The 19,083-nt window shown below is 32.3% G+C and overlaps 3 protein-coding genes across 9 annotated transcripts; 1 reads left to right on the top strand and 2 right to left on the bottom strand.

Moving 5' to 3' along the window:
• Nucleotides 1–410: 410 nt before the first annotated feature.
• LOC126762741 (PAN2-PAN3 deadenylation complex subunit PAN3) lies at nt 411–15,480 on the top strand. 6 transcript variants are annotated; one of them, XM_050479726.1, is made up of 13 exons: nt 411–517; nt 3,068–3,395; nt 6,521–6,597; nt 9,792–10,286; nt 10,352–10,826; nt 12,110–12,226; nt 12,302–12,422; nt 12,552–12,674; nt 12,745–12,874; nt 12,946–13,082; nt 13,140–13,331; nt 13,429–13,591; nt 13,684–15,480. In XM_050479726.1, exons 2-13 carry the CDS (start codon nt 3,362–3,364, stop codon nt 13,792–13,794), a joined length of 2,175 nt encoding a protein of 724 aa, XP_050335683.1. In that variant the 5' UTR covers nt 411–517; nt 3,068–3,361; the 3' UTR covers nt 13,795–15,480. The 6 variants fall into 6 exon arrangements, with proteins under 6 accessions (XP_050335683.1, XP_050335687.1, XP_050335686.1 ...); XM_050479728.1 differs by having other exon boundaries at nt 434–517; nt 3,080–3,395; XM_050479727.1 differs by lacking the exon at nt 411–517 and adding an exon at nt 543–663.
• Nucleotides 15,071–15,676, bottom strand: LOC126762746 (uncharacterized). Its single transcript, XM_050479736.1, has one exon. The coding sequence runs from the start codon at nt 15,674–15,676 to the stop codon at nt 15,503–15,505; it is 174 nt and encodes a 57-aa protein (XP_050335693.1). The 3' UTR covers nt 15,071–15,502.
• Nucleotides 15,677–15,695: 19 nt separating this feature from the next.
• Nucleotides 15,696–18,110, bottom strand: LOC126762745 (uncharacterized). Of its 2 annotated transcripts, XM_050479735.1 has the most exons (4): nt 18,055–18,110; nt 17,506–17,768; nt 17,350–17,450; nt 15,696–15,884 (listed from the first exon to the last, which is right to left on the bottom strand). In XM_050479735.1, the coding sequence occupies exons 2-4, from the start codon at nt 17,693–17,695 to the stop codon at nt 15,696–15,698; spliced, it is 480 nt and encodes a 159-aa protein (XP_050335692.1). In that variant the 5' UTR covers nt 17,696–17,768; nt 18,055–18,110. The 2 variants fall into 2 exon arrangements, with proteins under 2 accessions (XP_050335692.1, XP_050335690.1); XM_050479733.1 differs by lacking the exon at nt 18,055–18,110 and having other exon boundaries at nt 17,506–18,012.
• Nucleotides 18,111–19,083: the final 973 nt, after the last annotated feature.

The following is a 19,083-nucleotide window of genomic DNA, read 5'->3' as shown; positions in this document are numbered from 1 at the left end:
CTGACGAACAATTGCTGCTTGTGATTTTCCAGCCAAATATAAAGCAATCACACTATTACGTTTAAATTCCATCACGTATAACTTTTTTTCACACGACACAGACTAAAATGTTTTTGTACGCTTGTAAACAATGGAATGATTTGTTATTGGTGTAAATTTAAGCGCGCTGTCATTAATAGTGTGGTAGTTATAGCAGTTTGAATTTGGTAACACTTCGAGTGGGTAACCCTACATAGGTATAGTGATTTCAATTTTTTAACTTGCCCAAATTTCACTTTCAGAGGGCGCTATGATATGTTTGCTATTTGTTCTTCCTTCTTTCCTTTGAAGCAATTAAAGCTGGCAGCACTCTCGCCAATAAGCAATACAGAGAACGTATATTGTACAATGTAAACAACAGTAGTGCGAGTGAGGCAAACATATTCGAATGGCATAGGTGAAAAATTAGAGGAAAAGTTTTTCGACGAAGACGCAGTGGAAACAGTCACGCGAGGCAAACATCAGCATACTCAATAATGTAAATAAATATATTTTTAATAAAGAAATCTTAATTGTGTTTAAAAATGATGGAAAATGTGCAAAATTAGATTTTAAGTGGAGAGTTTACATTCTTGTGTTATGTGATTAGTTTTTGCGCGGCGCTCTAGCGCAACAACGATCAAGGTTTAACTTTTTCTTCGTTTTTAGACAACGGTTTGCATGTGTGCGCGACGTTTTATGAAGTTAAATTGCGTAGCGTTCGACATTATAACTTAAAACTTTCTGCGACATAATTGCCTATACAAAGTTTCAGCAGCCATACTATTTGGTCAAAGAGTACGAGAAGGGCTATTTTCTAAATGATACCCACATGATAGGCATATTTTGCATTTTCAATTAAACAACAAATTGACAATGTTTGAAATTATTAGAAAGTTTTGGATTTCAACTCATCCACGAAGAAGTTTATAAGAATAAATAGTAGCGGTCTTGTAAATCGGTAGTATATACAAAGAATTACCTTCGACTTCGTATATAAAACTTCCTCAGTAAAGAAGTATTGTGTATGTGAACTTTTTTGGAAAATACAAAAACGAAAATACTGATAGTTTAACTGTTGATACAACTGTTATTTATATAAATTGACCTATTCAGAATATATAATAACTTTTTGCTTTCAAAGTTGGCAAAATTGTCAAGTGCACATAAATATGTGCATCTGTATATGTGTATCGTGCATATATATTCCATTAGTATTAATCCAGCGTGAACCATTATACTGAGATTTTATATACACTGCTTATTGCGTTAATATAATGGATAAATATTGTTTTCAAAATTTCAAATTACATATATAAAGCAAATCATTAATAACTATTTAAATAACTAAAGTTAAGGTACACAAATTGCACAAAGAATGTTTTGAAATAGAAAGCAGTAAAGTAGATACGAAGCATAGGCAGTAAAAACGGCAGCTGTTTTTGTTTACTTCTATATAAATATATATGTATGTAAAAGCTCTCTTCACGTTTTTCTCTTCGTTTTCTTTCGTATTTTTCTGGAATGGATTTGTGGAAAAACATTCATGAACATATACACTTTTACAAGCTTCGTTTAATACATATAAGATTTGTGTACGTGCCTGTTACGAATTATGTACTTATATACAAATAAGAATAAATTTACCCATTTCCATAACCGGCTGTTAGGATATTTTAAAAACGGGAATGTAGGCATTCACATATGTACATATATATGTTTTATATATAAATATCTAATAGGATAATCTTATTTGGATTCCCTTTGCTATTGCATATGGGTATTGTTCACTTATATAATTATCAAAAGTTAATTAATAATACTTATATTAAAAAAAGTATATATTTTATTAAATAAGAAAATATTCTTAAAATATTTCTCGTAAGCATTAAAATATTTTAGATCAAAATAATAGCCCTTGGTTGGATAAAATAAGGGTTAAATCCGGTAATGTGAAACCCGCTGTGGGAGAGTTGCTATATTTATTGAAATTAGTTTACAAGAAATATAAAAGATGTTATACAGTAGTCAAGAAAAGCTTATTTACAAGAATGGTTAATAGTTTTTCTAGTATAAAAAAATTGAAGCAAGTTCTTAAGTACATATGTACATATATACTTGTTCGAAACTCCTAAAATCAGCGCAACAGTGGTAAGCAGAAGTTTTAAAACGTTAAGTATGTATATTTTCACCCTTTCTTGTGTTGAAAATGTATTCCGCTCCTCGGAAATGATCCTTTTTAAGTCGGATTTGTAGCAGACATTGTGTTCTCGACTTATATAATAAGCTTAACAGGCATCTAGATGGGGGATGTGAGCAATTGCTTTGGCATATTTTATAACATATTTTCGAGACCACATACATATGAATGTAGACTGATATTGTACAACAAGTTGCTATTTGGAAAGGCTTAAGTCGTGTATTTTGTTAAAGTTTTTAATAATGTACCCTTGATCTCGGTCGCTAACTTAGAAGGACTATCAGAACGATGTTTACGATGGAACTTCTTAATTTATAATTACAACTCAATCTTTGAAATACGATGAGTTATTTGTACCTACAGTATCTTTCTTTCCATACTTCGACAAAATTTTCTTTCACGAGAGCAGTTGAATACTAACTCCACTTCAGAGCCGTTTTGTTTCAGTTTGTTCTTTTGTTCTTTCTCTGATTATAGTACTCTAGTATTAATACAAAAATGGATATATGTATATCTAATCTATGTATATATTCGAACTCCATCTGCTTATGTTGATATAGCTTTACATTGGTATGATCAACAATCACAACTAGCATTTGTATTTCTCCAATACTTGCAACTAGTGCTTTTGTTGTTCTATGAGAAAATTACTAATGTTAGTATTTTGAGCTTTGCAAGGAATCCTATAATATTCTGTATTATCGCAGGTATTGAAATATAAACAAAGTCATATATAATTAACTTTTCGTTATTATTAATAATCTTAATATTAATAAAACGGAAAGAGATATTTTTAATTAATATATTATTTTATTTGTTTCCTGATTAAAAACAAAAAAAACCTCAAAGAATAATTTGTAGACAATTTAGTAAACAATGCTCAATAACAAAAACAAGTATGTATCAGTTAATCTACAATGACTGTCAAAATATCGAATCCAACTTTTGAAAGATAACATAACTACAAAATTATTAAATAACAAAAATTAAAAAAAAAAAAAAAAAACGAGCAATAAAAACTTACTTTTAAAACGACGGCCATTCCGACCACGACCCCGATTTTTAAATCAACGAAGAACACGACAAGGCATATAACCCACCGCCACCGACAATCCCCCGCTTAGCTGATTGTTGAGGTGAAAAATGTCAACGTTCTTAAACAATTTCTTCCCAGCAGGTAAGTGGCATCAGTACTTTTGATAATGTAGCAATGAAGGAAATTATAACCTAATGTTTTTGCGGTTTTTATTGTAATAAAATGCATTTAAAAATGTGGCACATAGCATGTTAACATTAAGGTTATTATAACACAAAGACGTCTTGGATAATTGATATACATACATACTATATTGTATGTATATATAGTTGTACATACCATTATCATGCTTTCATGATATTTATGCTTATTTAAAAACATACAAAGGTCCTAGGCAATACCATTGTTTTAAAACGTTCATCCGTCCAAAGAATCAAACAGTTGTCTTAAATTAATTTACAGAATACAGTATGTACTAACGTTTATCCGTCCAAAAAGATTATGGCAAACGATCTCTTATGCAGAGGCTTAGTAAAAAATCGTTGCACACATCCGCCAGATCTGTCAATTAAAAGTTTGTTGAATTCAGTAAATTAGGAGATATAACTGTGGTTTTTAATGAAGATGGTGCAAACAGAATATTCACCCACCTACTCTTTTCCTACAGCAAATACAATATGGCAAATACACAATATTTCGATTTATAATCGAAGTTCGTTTGTTTGACGAGTATAGCTTTTTATTTGTAAAGGCCATTTAGAAAGTGTTTTCTCTTCTTTTCAATAATAACATTGGGTTATACAGTGTGCGACAAAACTAAAACATCGGTACATATTTAAACCAAGTGTAGTCATTAAATGATTCGTTCTTTATTTTTATTAATATAACATTCGCTGTTCTTATTAAACTAGTAAAAATTAAACAACTTAGAAAAAATTGGGCTTCGTTTTTAAATGAGGATGTTTGTATACTTAAGTGAAAAGTATTTCAATGGCTCGATTACAGAGATCCATACAACACCGAGCTGTCCAAGATGGACTTTCATGCTACATGTGTGTTCTTTAAAGAATAGACTGACTCGAATGAAATTTGCAGTACTTTTGAAACTATTACGCAGGCCAAAGGGACAACGCTGCATTATATTACAGGCCTGGTGAAACACGGTGGAGGCAATGTACTAGTGTGGGGTTGGGTTTCACGTCATGAAATGAGACCAATTCTGTCAATGGCTTGAATGGTATATAAAAAATAAACTTCAGAATATTATGCTGACGCATGCTGAAGAATAAATCCCATAGAGAACCCATGAAAAATTTTAAAAATAAGGACGCTTTATTCATTCAAGTAAAAAAACATGGAAAAGCATTTCCGGCGATACAATAAATAAATTTATTATCTCCAAGCTTCGGCGATGTAAAGCTGTATTGAGAAATAAAGGATACGCAAAAAAAACATTAAAATAAAATTTTGCATTTATAAATCCCTCACCCGAATTTTGAAGTTTTTCATTTAATTTTTTTTTTTTTAATAAGTTATTTTGTTTAATTCTTAGAATTAAATGAATGACAATGAATGTTCTAATAATAAAATTATAATTGTAATGCCTATTTTATGATTTTATTTAATTAAATACCGACAAGGTAGATTCTGTGCTTGAGTTTTGTCTCACACTGTATGCTGTATACTATGCACGTTATGTGCATATATTTACAAAATTTTGTCGTTCGGTGATTATTTGGCCCAATGTTTGCCAATATCATGTAAAAAATAATGTGTACTGGTAAGCCATTTTTCGTCTGTTAGCCTAAAAGTTGTCGTATCATTTGTTTAGCTAATGTAGGCGTTAACAAACGTAGTTATACATAAATATGATACATTTACAAAACAATATATGTACATATATCTGAGTTTAAGTACAAAAAGAGTTGACTTGTTAACATTAGCTTACATTTTTAAGAAACTTGTTTATTTATTTATTTTTTTTAACTCTGCAACAAGTAAGCTCTGCAAGGTTTGATTCAGCTGTTTCTGCTCAAATATTCACATGTGTATGTATATAAATCTGTTATACCCGAATTTGCATATTACAAATTACATGAATGTCAAATTCAGTGAGTGTAATTTTTACAAACTCATTTAATTTTAATTAATAAAGATAGTTATGAAATAATAATTTAATTATTATAAACGATATTATATGAAAATAGAATTTACTTTTTTATATTTTAGTTTACAATTGTCGACCTACGTTTAGGGTCGTTGCTTTGGTAAACCCTGAAGTTGCTGCGCCGATCTTGTTCTTCAATACTTTGTGCTAAATTGATTTTTAATATGCGAAGAACGGTATCTTTTTTTGTTCATATTTCCTTTTATGAATATGAGGTCTCCAACACACGTGGTTGCTCCCCAGGCCCAACCATAATACACTCTATAACACTTCCTCACATCCAGTTGTTTATTGGGAATCTGCCATATCATACCTTACGTCAAAGTCAAATGTTTTATTTGACTGTAGACGCAATATTTACTGATTTATGTAGCTCGGTACGCTGACTTAATTTTTTGCCATTGACTTATTCAAAAAGTTGCAATTCTATGTACAAAATTCAATAAAATGTAGAACTAAAATGATACTTTGTAATGCAATTTTTTAAACTTTGCATTTACATACGACTCCATAACAATGCATATGAAGTAATGACGTATTTTGAGTTGTGCTATCTTACATTTTCATAAACAGTGGATTTAGCACGTTTGAACACTAAGCTTTTGAAATGCTTCTGGAGTGTTCTCGCAAATAAGCGCATATTTAGAATATTTAAATTGCATTCCCAACGAGAAATAATAAAAAGAGCGTAAAAAATCGGAAACAAATGTTGGGCAGGAGAAAGTAACCAATTTGATTTCGCTCTCTAAGAACAAAAAATTAAAAACTCTGATTAAATGCTTGTTATAAAAGCTGCCAAAAGGAAATTTTTTGTTAATAGGGTATGGGACATACATATGTAAACAGTATCTAGGAATATAGGACTATTAATTTCCGCATACTGCCGAGCTTTTATCTATGTATTACACTATTACAAAAACATCATGTGCCGCATGATACGTTGAAGTAGTCACTTTTTATTGTGTATGGCTATTTCAGATTTTAGGATGTATTTCTATTTTTTTCTTTCGATTAAAATTTAATAAATAAATAATAAATAAGAATTTAAAAGGTATCGAAAAATGATAAAATCTTAAATTTTAACTATCCAATATTTCAGACACAGCTGCAATGGATCCGATTTTTTATCCTCCTTCGAACGGAATTCCCTCAGAAAGTAAACTTGCGACGTATATGGTAAATAATTATATAAATTTGAACCAACTAATTTTGCTTTTGTGTAATGTAATTCAATGCAAAAAATGCAAGGTATGCAGCAATCTAAAGATCTATTCTGGCTTTTGGGAAATTATTTTTTCTCGAGCACAGCCATATGTTGAAAGGTGGACATTCAGTCTTATACAATTGCTTCTGATTTTGTGTTATAAATTCACAGATACTTTATTGTTTGCTGATTTTTCAACTTTGTTTGAACTGGTTAGGAAAACATGTGAAAAGAATGTCCCGTTATAAGGTTTTTTCTATTTTCTGTTCCATTTAGTCGAAATGTGAGCTTTGTTTTTGCATCATCAGGTTAGCACATTTTAATTGGTTTGATTTTGTCTTCAGAGCTGGAATATCTTGATACCAATTGATACCAAATTTTTTATTGCTTAAGAGCTTTATTTTATTTAATATGGCTAAAGGAAATCGCTTTCAGTTCAATTATAGATAGCTGCGTCGATATGGAATTGTGTCCGTTACTTCAAAATTAGTTGTTTTTTTGCCTTTCTCATGCATTTTCTGTTTATATTTTGATGATTTTGTGTAATTTACAATCTATTTGTATTCAGTTATCACTAAAAAAAAAACGCATTTTCATTGGTTGAAATTTTTAAAAAAATTATTATTTTTATTTATTTTTTATATTTATTTATACAAAAGAAAAAAGCTGAATTTGACATTATAGACTTTACTATTACTTTTGACACATTGGGTTGTAATAATTAAAATGTCAAAACAGCTTTCCCCCATTTTAAAAATTTTTTTGACATTTTGAACGATACGATAAAGCTCTAAATTCACACTACCTGGATTAATTTAAGACAGAACCTTAGTCCTCCGACATAAATATTATAGAAAAGATTTGGAAATGGTTGGATCGTACAATTTTGTAGTGTGTCCAGCAGTATTCCACTAAAGAGAAATTAGTTGAAAGTATTAAAAAGGCTTGTCATCAATTTCCTTAAATTATATTGGGAAATTGTCCGAATCTCTAGCCAATCGGAACATTGAGATCATTCGCAACATGGCTTAGTATTAAAATAATATACAAACGTTTAAATTGGTTATTACATATGTATATTTAAAAATATGTTCTTGGATAAAAATGTTCAACAACATAAAATATGTGGTGTTTGCTAACGTGATAACCATATTTAAATCGTTTAAATAAATATTATGTTTAAAGATAAAACACTAATTGTTTGTTATTTTACTTTAGCAAATAATTTTAGAATTGTTGTTTCTTTAGTTTTGATAGAAAATAACCAACACTATTTAAACTGAAGTGTGCTAACCTGATGTAACGCAGTGTATGTAGACTGTATGCAGACACCAATATAAAAATTACTTGTCAAGTTTTCTCCGGTACTGAACTGATTTAATAAAATTTATTCACCGCTTTTAATCTAATTTAAAGATAAGATAGTTTATATTTCAATTATGTTTAAAGCCAAAACAATTCATAAATAAACATAAGGAAGGGCTGAGTTCGGAAATAACTGAACATTTCATACTCTTGTTTCTTGCAAGGATTAAAGCTGGGGTAATTGTTACAGGTACGTAAGACTTATTAGCTATATGGGGTCTAGGGCGAGTTTTCTCCCGTTTTTATTCCTTACAAATATTATTTTATTGAGATAACTCACATATTGACCGATACTCGTATATACGGTATAAAGTCACTTTAAAATTTTGTTTTATGAGAAGTAGGCGTGGCTGTAGTCCAATTACACTCATATTCACCCTGTCACATAAGAATGTCAGTAGAATATGCCGAATTTGGTTGAAATCGGTCTTGCGGGTTTCGAGATATTTGATTTTACCCAAAAGTAGGCAATGCCACGCATATCGTCAAATTTTGGCCTGGTTCCATTTAAGCCCGTTTTTTAGTTATTGATTTATTAAGGTTTTAGTAGTTTTTAACAGTATCGTTATACGGAGAGTGAGTGGGGTTATCATCCATTTTCACACTCTTGCTAGAAGTTTGTATAATATTTCCGCTATGAGAATTTTCCACTCGCCATAGTATGCCAAATTACAGTAACTAAATGCTTAGGTTTTATAGGTTTTCGTATTTTTTTAGTGCCATGGAACGCACATGCAAAGTTTCATCAAGATAGTTGACACGTACAACCGTTAAGTGAACAAAACTATTATACTCTGCAACAACACGTTGCCAGAGTATAAAAATATAATTCTAAACACAAGTTGTGTTCAAATTCAAAAAACAAAAATAATAATAATAATAAATAAATAACAATGATTATTATAATTCAGGGTAAAATGGCATATATCGGGTGATTTTTAAGAGCTTTGATTTTTTTAAAAAAAAACGCATAAAATTTGCAAAATCTCATCGGTTCTTTATTTGAAACGTTAGATTGGTTCATGACATTTACTTTTTGAAGATAATTTCATTTAAATGTTGACTCATGTGGTTTCAACAAGATGGCGCTACATGCCACACAGCTCGCGATTCTATGGCCATTTTGAGGGAAAACTTCGGAGAACAATTCATCTCAAGAAATGGACCCGTAAGTTGGCCACCAAGATCATGCGATTTAACGCCTTTAGACTATTTTTTGTGGGGCTACGTCAAGTCTAAAGTCTACAGAAATAAGCCAGCAACTATTCCAGCTTTGGAAGACAACATTTCCGAAGAAATTCGGGCTATTCCGGCCGAAATGCTCGAAAAAGTTGCCCAAAATTGGACTTTCCGAATGGACCACCTAACACGCAGCCGCGGTCAACATTTAAATGAAATTATCTTCAAAAAGTAAATGTCATGAACCAATCTAACGTTTCAAATAAAGAACCGATGAGATTTTGCAAATTTTATGCGTTTTTTTAAAAAAAGTTATCAAGCTCTTAAAAAATCACCCGATAGAAAATTTATTTTTTACTGCATTGACAAACATTTGTGTCAATCATTATGAAAATTTAAACTCAAGTACAATCATTTGGATTCTTATACCGGCAATAACGCTTTCGCCTTTAATAAATAATATTTTACGTAGTTTTTTTAATAATAGTATTTAATGTATACCATAGCCACAGCAACGCGTGGCCGCATTTTCTAGTATACATATGTACATACATATGTATTTACCTTTCATTTTATTAAGCAGACTTCTGTGTATTTTATAAGTTTATAACTTGCTTACCAGGTTACCCCGCAGTCTCCCGAATTCATTCCAAATCGCATAAATTCGTCCCCAAATTTCTATACACCTTATCATACTCCTATGCTGAGCAACGGTCTTGGCAGTGCCGGTGTCAATGTTGTTGGCGGCGTTGGCCCATCTGTAGCGAAATCGGTGAATAGTACTCCTTCGTCTCTGCTTGGTCTGCAGAAGGCAGCTGCAGCCGCCGTTGCACAACAAAAACAACTACAACAGCAACATCACCATAAACTTCAACAGCAATCGCAGCAGCCGACCCAACCGTCACACGCCTTAGTAAACGGAGTCATTTCGACAACTCAGCCACCGACTGGGACGAAATCATATGTGAACATGTCGACACCTATGAAAGTGCGCGGTAATATGCTGCTTAACGAATCGCCTACAAATCTTGTAAGTGGCGGAAGCGAAAAATCTCCAACGCGAATCACACCCCACGCCTCGCCCATACCAACAACGTTACCAGCGAACGTGCATCAGGTTTGAGAATGATTTAATCATTGATTTATTATATAACCTTCGATCTAAAAATATATTTAATGCAGGAGAACGTAGGTGGTACCATCTATTTTTACCCAACTGCCAACCATACGACCGCCGCCAACAATAGTGCAGTGGTGAATAATGTTGTTGACCCCGTTAGTGCGCATCACGCCCCACCTTCGGTGGTGGCACCAATACCAGCAGTACAACCTCCACTGCTATATACCGGCCATCATGTGTATCCAGGACCAGCTTCCAATTTAATTGCATTGCAGCCTAAAACACACTTGGAATCTGCCTTCTTCCTACCTGATGAGATGCGATCAGAAATTCTTGCCCGCAACGAGATCTCAAATTTAATGCTGGACCCAGCCGACGTGGCACAAAATGCCCTTCCACCGGAAGTAGACAATTATCATTCTTTGTACCCCCTGGAACCAGTTCAGGCACTGCACGGAAAAATCACTATTCTTTCATCCACTTATAAGGCAACACATAGCACTACTGGCATTAAATATTGCTTACGGAGATTACATGGTATGTGTAAGGACATAAATTATTTTACGTATACAAATTAAATATAAAAAGTTAATTAATTTTGATACTAAATTATCTACACGAAAAGTAGCATATTGATTTTAGTTCCCAGGAAACAAATTTAATGAAGATATTTTAATTTTTAAATTATGAACTTTTGAAATGACAAACAAGTAAAAATAATAAAAATATATTTATTATCCACCGGTCGCTATAAAACCAAAAGAAAAACGTTTGTTCAGAAGTTACGATCAACGTCGAGAATTGAATACAACATTAATACAGTCCACGAAATAAGTATAGTGTACAATCTAAGAAATGGAAATTATCGCGCACTTCGATTTTTGAAAGTTAAGCGTGTAAGCAATTGCTACGAACTTGATCATTTGTTAGTAGCACCAGAGCTTTTCTAGTACCGTTACTTTTTATTTAATTTGCGCTCTTTCATTAAGAGCGAAATAATTATAGCGTACAGTTAAGGAAAGTATTCGTTAGCGGCAAGACGTGGCATTTATTTTGTAATTTTAAAGACTTAAAGTGAGTTTGTCTTAAAGAAATAATAGTAAGTTAAAGGAGCTTCTCAACCTATTTTGCCATCTGGTCATAAAACCAGAAGGATGCAATATGCCCAAAGGCACTTGTTATGGGACGATGAGTGAAAAAAGTGGTTTTAAAGACGATAAAAAGTTTGATTAAGATGGACCCAACGGCTATGACAACTACTGGAGAGTTATTCGATGACCACTGGAAACAAGGCATTTGAGAAATTTTAGGGAGGTTCTCTAATGGTATGGGGAGCTTTTTGGACAATGGTGCAATCCCAAAATGTTTTCCAACGCATAAAATGAATACGATGAATTATATCAAACTACTAGGCAGCGGTTAATAAACTTTTCTGAATGGTTTTGTAAGGAACCATAGATTTTTTTTAGCAAGATAATGCCACGTAAAATTCACATGATATTATATATAAAGGTTAAGAAAAAAGATTCCAAGCTTGTACGCTATACTTACTACTGTGATCACTTACAGAAAAAAATCTTTTCCCATTCGAAAAACACGCGAAGTATGAATCAAAAATTCACCTTTCAATTTGATCACAGTAGCACTTCGTAGACTATATGACCCCAAATCGTATATAGTATTAAGTTAACTTAAATAAAAAACGTTAAGTAACGTTAAATCTAGATAAAAGGTGGTCCATGTTAACACCTTTGATCAAAATTTTACAAGAGAATAACATTTTATGAAAAATAACATAAACTTGAATTAAAATTTTTAAGGTTTTCGCCTCCAATCAACAAAATGTATGGCTGTAGTAGAGATGTGGAAGAAATTGCAACATTCGAATGTGGTACAACTGCGTGAGATATTCACGACAAAAGCATTTGGTGATAATTGTATGCAAACTTATTGGCTATAAGACTTTACTCTATGTATAAATATATATATTTATATGTTTTTTTCGTTTATAGCGTTAGTATTAGTTTATGATTATCATCCCGGTTCACAAACCTTGCTTACAAAATACTTTACGCCTACACAGGAGTCCAATGGTTATCCCGATCCATTCCAAGGCGATGCGCGCCCATTCAGGTATCGAATAAGTTTACTTTTTATAAAATAAAATTGTTCATTTTAATTTGAGTTTAATTTGGTTTTAAAAAGGTAATGTTTTAGTTAACGAACTTGCGTAGTATATATGTATCTTTTTTTCTCTTGAAGCCACAAAAGTAACTTACAACGTACTAACAATGGCCCGTTATTGCCGGAAGCGAGTATTTGGTCAATTATCATGCAACTGACAGCCGGTTTACGTGCAATCCATCAGGCAGGACTCGCCTGCAAGTGAGTCGAAGATCAGAAGCTATTCCATTATATTTGTTTTTAATTAGAAATTGAAATTCAAAATCGAAAGGGTCTTGGATCCAACAAAAGTACTAGTAACTGGTAAACGGATGCGCCTAAGTTTTTGTGGTACAAGTGACATAGCACAATTCGACCCGAATGCAGCTAATCCTCTGGCAGTGGCTAGCATGCATCAGCAAGTATATGTCTACATATTTTATTTAGTACACTACCGGCAAATTAACCTATAATTCCAAATTGGAAATTGCAGGATGATTTGACTGCCTTGGGTCGGCTGGTATTAGCCTTGGCATGTCGATGCTTACAATCAGTTCAGCGAGAGAATGTTCAAAACAGCATTGAGATGGTATCACGTCACTATTCTACTGATTTGCGTAACTTCATTGTGTAAGTTTTTGTGTAAAGAAATTGTTGTAACGTTTCCTCACTAGACTCTTGTTATAGCTATCTATTTTCAACAACGCAACGGCGCTCTGTAACTGATCTTATGCCAATGATTGGGGCACGTTTCTATACACAAATGGATGCATTACAAAGCCTGTGTGACATGCAAGAAGACGAGTTGGCTAAAGAAATGGAGAATGGTCGACTCTATAGAATATTGGTGAAATTAAACTGCATCAATGAAAGACCTGAGTATGCACTTAATTATTAATATAATATTCCCGTGCTGCTTATATTTTAGTGAAGAATGTTAGTGTACATTATTGACATATTTGAATTTCTATTTCAGTTTTAATATGGATTGTACTTGGTCAGAGACTGGTGATAGATATATGCTGAAGTTGTTTCGTGATTATTTGTTTCATTCCGTCACAGAAGATGGTCGTCCATGGTTGGATCACGCACATATCGTAAACTGCTTAAATAAATTGGATGCCGGCGCATTAGAACGAGTACTTCTTTAATATAATCCTCAATATAAATAACTAATACGATGTAGATGTGATAATTCAGCTATTAACTATTACCTCATTTCTTTTTTTAGGTTCAACTAATGTCGCGTGACGAACAGTCCGTTTTGATTGTTACATATGCTGAACTCAAAAATTGTCTTGAAAATGCATTTTCCGAATTGGTGATGAATGCTCCGACATAATGCTTTCCAAACACTGACAGAGTCTCCACCATCAGTCCCGCCACATTTGGCATCTCCATTACTACAATTGGCACTAAAAGCAAATATAATAACAGTAACAGTCGCATTATTTGGTAGCATTAGAAATTATTGTAACTGAACAGAACTGTTAGTGTAAAGACCACCGCCTATCTTGAGGGGGATAAAATGTGCGAGAATATTTGTAAAATAGAAGAAATGCAGCCTTATATCTACAAATCATCAAATCCATCGAAACATTAATAATGTATTCCCCCCTCTCTTTTTCGAACTGCATATCTATTTATCCCTGCGACATATAATTATTAAGCTAAAAAGATTTTAAAGTGGAAACCGAAAAAAATATAAATCGAAACTAAAAATAAAACAAAGTACTTTTTAAAAGTCTTGATTGATCAGAAGAAAAACAAAAACAAAGGCGAAAGCTAAAGTAAAAGTAAAAAAGGAAAAGAACAAGTAATTTTGCTTGTGATGTTAACCAAGTGTTTGGCGCTGACTATTGCATACTAATAAGATGTTTTGTTGTTGTTGTACAAAAAGAATGACGGAGTAAATAATCTATTTTTACAGAAGTGAGGAAAAATAAAAAAAAAAAGAAAATTGTGTTAAAATTTTAAACAACAAGCAAATACGAAATCTGAAAGAAGATTAATGTTGAAGAAATCCGACTAGACGCAGCTTATGCGTCTGGTTTTTCGAAGCGATCTTTTTACACTCCTTTGACTGGGAAATATATGGAGACTTAATATAGTTATTTATTGTTTTCTTTATTTCAGTTTATATTAATCTAATATTTTTGTAGTATTTCGATCTACGCTGTTAAGGCTTTTTCTAAATGCAGTGTTATGTTAAAAATTCCTTATGCAAGGATAAATAGGTGAATTTCACAATTTTTATATTGAAATTTTCATTAAGATCAAATACTTATGTGTTGCGTGCAGTTTCTTCCTATTTAGTTTAAAATTGTATCGTTTATACCTCAGTGATAAAAATATATAAAAAAAATATACAAATTATCAGAATTGTAGACCTTCCTGTTCAGACACGCTTGATAAGACCAATGCAACATCAAAAAGCCCAACTTATTTCTTCTAAAAGAAAATTAAGTAATCTTAAATTATTGTAAGACTTATATTTAAAAATAAAACATAAAAATGCAAACAAAAACTTATTATTCGTGGTAAATTTCTTCTACAAATAGTTACAATTTGGTTGCTTACTTGCAAAACCCAGCTAATATAGAATGTGAAAACAGGAATTTAGACAATTTGTACGTTTTTAGTACTTTTTATTGGAAAAATATTTCATTGTGCAGTACATGTTTACATAAATGGCGTTAAAAAATTACACAAATTTTTCTTACATTCTAGAATAAAATAGAGCGTTGTAAATTGTGCTCAGATTTTTAAAATATCCTTTTGGACGGAATGGTTTTGAGAAGTCTATATTTTATGATTACACAATAAACTTACTGTATTCGAATTTAAAGTTGATTACTCAAGGCACTTATTTATAAAAGGATTTTGTGTCATATAATGTTTAGCATATACAAAGTTTGTACTATGTCTCAACGTGGGTGTCGATGTAATATTTATGTTTACATTTTTAGAATTATTCGTATTTTATGGAACGTGGATTCGAAATAAAAATTGTAAATTGTAATTTTAATTAATGCATTTGTAAATTTAGTTCAGGCATAACTGATCTCGTGCTCATAACTTTTTTCATCCCATTCATGATTATCGGGAAGTGCGTGATGGCGTAAACCGCAAAGACGTGGCCCAAATCGCAATATTAATATAATGACACCAACAATAAAGAGAGCAAGGGCAGCTACAGCCGGAAAAAATAAAATAAATGCCATCTTTCTACCGTTATCTGATTTAGATATCGCTTTCACGCTTCTGCAGCTCAACGTATTCTTCACGTTGTCGTTGTTGATGTAATGTACGGCCTTGCGGACGTTGTGGTCTTTGTTGTTGCAATTGATGAGAAGGTGGCTCAATTTGTATTTGCTGTTGCACGTGTACTTCCGGTGCTTCGATATCTTCGCGGAAGATATGCGTTTTCGGCTATAAAAAATAGAGAAATTATACATAATATTATACTTTCCAACAGGACATTATAGTTTGACTAACTTATTTCGAATATTCGATAAAAATATTGTATTACAGCTGATATACATGTGAGGGATTTCAATTATAATATTACATTTTTACTAAAATCATGTTTTCATAAAACTCGCCTTAAACAATCATTATTTGGAAGTCAAACAATTTCTCTAACTGATGAATAGATGAAATAAATTCGATTAAATAACTTTGAAGAGAAAGAACACGTTAAAATTGTAAGGACTGCGTCGAATAAAATTTTCCGCTACATTCCTTTTCCATATTGTGCTATTAGAAATTTCATAAAAAAAAGAAATTGTATCTTAGTAGCTCTGAAGAAATGCCTGGTCCGTCCAATAAAAATTTATTTAACACTAAAATGGCAAGCGATGTAGAAGTGCCTGAAAGCATTATTAAAAATTTTCAAAAGCAACCGCAGCGGTCTTCTAAGAAAATAGCAAAAGAGGTAGTGACTAACCCTAAAATAATTTCTCGCCTTATTAAACGCTTTACGGAAGATGTTGGCATTGATGGGAGGAAATATTATGGTAAAAAGAAGGTGCCACATTATCATAAGAAAGCGAAGTAAGTTGTAACCATTCGCAAGAAAAACCCAATCATTTCGGGTATTAAATTGGCGAGAAAGGCTGACTGACTAGATTCTATCGTACGCAGTATACTACACAATGGATGACGAGTGTTACGTTTTTACGGACTTCTCTCAGCTACTTGGACAGAATTTTTATACAGCCGATTCTCGAGGATGTGTTGCGGTTGTAATAAAAAGGGAGATAAAGACAACAACAAAAGTGACTAAAAAAATTCTAGACTTCCTTGTTAATTCCTTCATTTTTCCCATCTAAAATAAATTTTTAAATAAAACATTTTAGTTTATAAAAATCGAACTACTGGTTTAAAAGATTTCATCATTTTTGTAACGAACAACTTTATTCGACACTGCCTTATTTGGAAAGTTGCTAAGATGGCACTCTTTAAATAAATTTGATCTGATAGCCATTTTTAACCAAAAAAAAATCTTAATTCAGAATTGAGAAGGATTCAGGATTATTGATGTATTTACAAGATTATGAGGAAATGAGACTTTAAATTACATGTGATTTGCCGAGAACTTGTTATTTCGGTATAAACGAATCAACAAGAAAATGTCCAGAGTTTAAACCACATCATGTAACCACCCCTATCAACACATTTAGGTGACTTACAACGTGTCATAACGCATCGTAAAATCATTAAATCATAAATTTTTACACTAGTATGTTATCGGTTCGTTATATCTTATAACTTTATAAGACAATTTTTTTAAACAAGTGTAAAATTTATGAATTTATGATGCGCTTTATACTTTTATATTCTATAAGCAATGAGTCAAAACAATTGTAGTGTTCTATTCAGTTCAAAGACTTACGTAGAATCGTTCAAAATATGAGGCGTCTTTTAGTTCTGTGAAGTCCAAGGGTGGCTGCAAATGTGGCGTAGCTGACCAAATGGAAACCAACCATCGGTTACCTGTTAATCCGATTACATTAATATTTTCATATTACTTTTATAACTGAAATTTAACCTGTGTGCCTATCCTGCCAATATTTACGATGTTTGGAGCAACACCCTAATATTATATTTAAAATGATAATGGAACCAAGTACGACAGTACAGACAGCGATCGTCACATAAAAAGGGGAGAAATTTCCGTAGATATGTCCAGTAAAATATGGATTCTTTTCATAAGCCGTACGTTCTTCAATTGTTGACATAGTTACTTTACCTCAATCTTCACACGACTGCTCTGGATGGAAGGAAAGCTAACGCTACTAAGTGCAAAAATATCTGAAAGTGTAGTCCAAGGTTTCATATAAGTCGCTTATTGGATTTAAATTTACTTCTAACAAATATAATCAAAATCAAGTCGATTGTTGGTTAATTTATTGTCACGTATGTATGTACATATGTATATACACATAAGTTGTGTTGGAATTGTGTTGGAAAATATTAAGTGGAATTTATTCGAAACGTATTCTTCAACAACTACGTTAAAACCGTTTACGAAACGTTTTATTCATAATATGTAATATTATATATTAAAAACACTTTTAATATAAAAACGTTAACTCACACTATCCAATTAGAAATGAAAACAACGCCCTAATCGTACACTCAGTGAACATAAAAATATATCGATATAAAATCGGAAATGAATAGTATTTAGGGATGGTAAGATTTCGATATGAACGAAAGAAGTTACAAAGTTAGGCTGTGTACCAAACGGCAGGAAAATACAAATTTTGAGAGAAGAAATTGAATACATATTAGGGGTATTCTCTTGCTCTTGCAAGATTGCAGATTGCAAAAATACTATACCGAAATATACAAGAGCACGAGAGCACCCATTGCAGAATCTAGTGATATATGAACGGCTGATTCGGTCAATTTATTGTGAATGACTATTATGCATAGCTATTGTGAATTGGCGCACCTTCTGCATACATTTTTAACAAAAAAACTAACAAATCTTTATAATTTAAATAGAAATTATAAAATCTATTTAATACTTATCTTCCTCAACAATTTAACGACGTAATATGTCTTTATGTATAATGGCAGCTAAAACAGGGTTGCAATTATATTTTTGCGTGACATTGCACGCAAACATACATTGGTCTGACATATTTTACAGCCATTGCAAATCATTTTCTGCGTGTGTTTGTTGTTGTGGCAGTGCACCAAGAGGAAATATATGCAATTCTTGCACCGTGCAAGGGTTTTGCAAGAGCACGAGAATACCCCTATTATAAATTTGTAATTATGTATGTATTAATCGCCACGTTTTATTGTTATAGTCCATATAAATACAAAGGAGACAGAAACTCCAGAGTTCTAGATTGCGTCCCAATCTGTAGACGCAGACACAAAGTCCTGGGATCCCCGTATACTTGCAGGGAATGCATTGACACTCTAGCACCAGTGAGTCTTTGTGATAAAGGGACGAAATTCTAAGGTCCTAGAGAAATTAAGTAATAGTATAATAAGAAGCACCTACATCTTGCGCATCGTCGTTCTGGATATTGTAACAGATTAAACTCCTACCTATTCAGAATAGACACCCACATATCTAATAAATGTACCGCGAGCAATGAGTCTTTGC

This window comes from Bactrocera neohumeralis, chromosome 6, assembly GCF_024586455.1.
Source record: "Bactrocera neohumeralis isolate Rockhampton chromosome 6, APGP_CSIRO_Bneo_wtdbg2-racon-allhic-juicebox.fasta_v2, whole genome shotgun sequence".
Classification (NCBI taxonomy): Eukaryota; Metazoa; Arthropoda; class Insecta; order Diptera; family Tephritidae; genus Bactrocera; species Bactrocera neohumeralis.
Note: the sequence above shows the minus strand (reverse complement) of the source record. Positions and strands in the feature narration are given on the sequence as shown.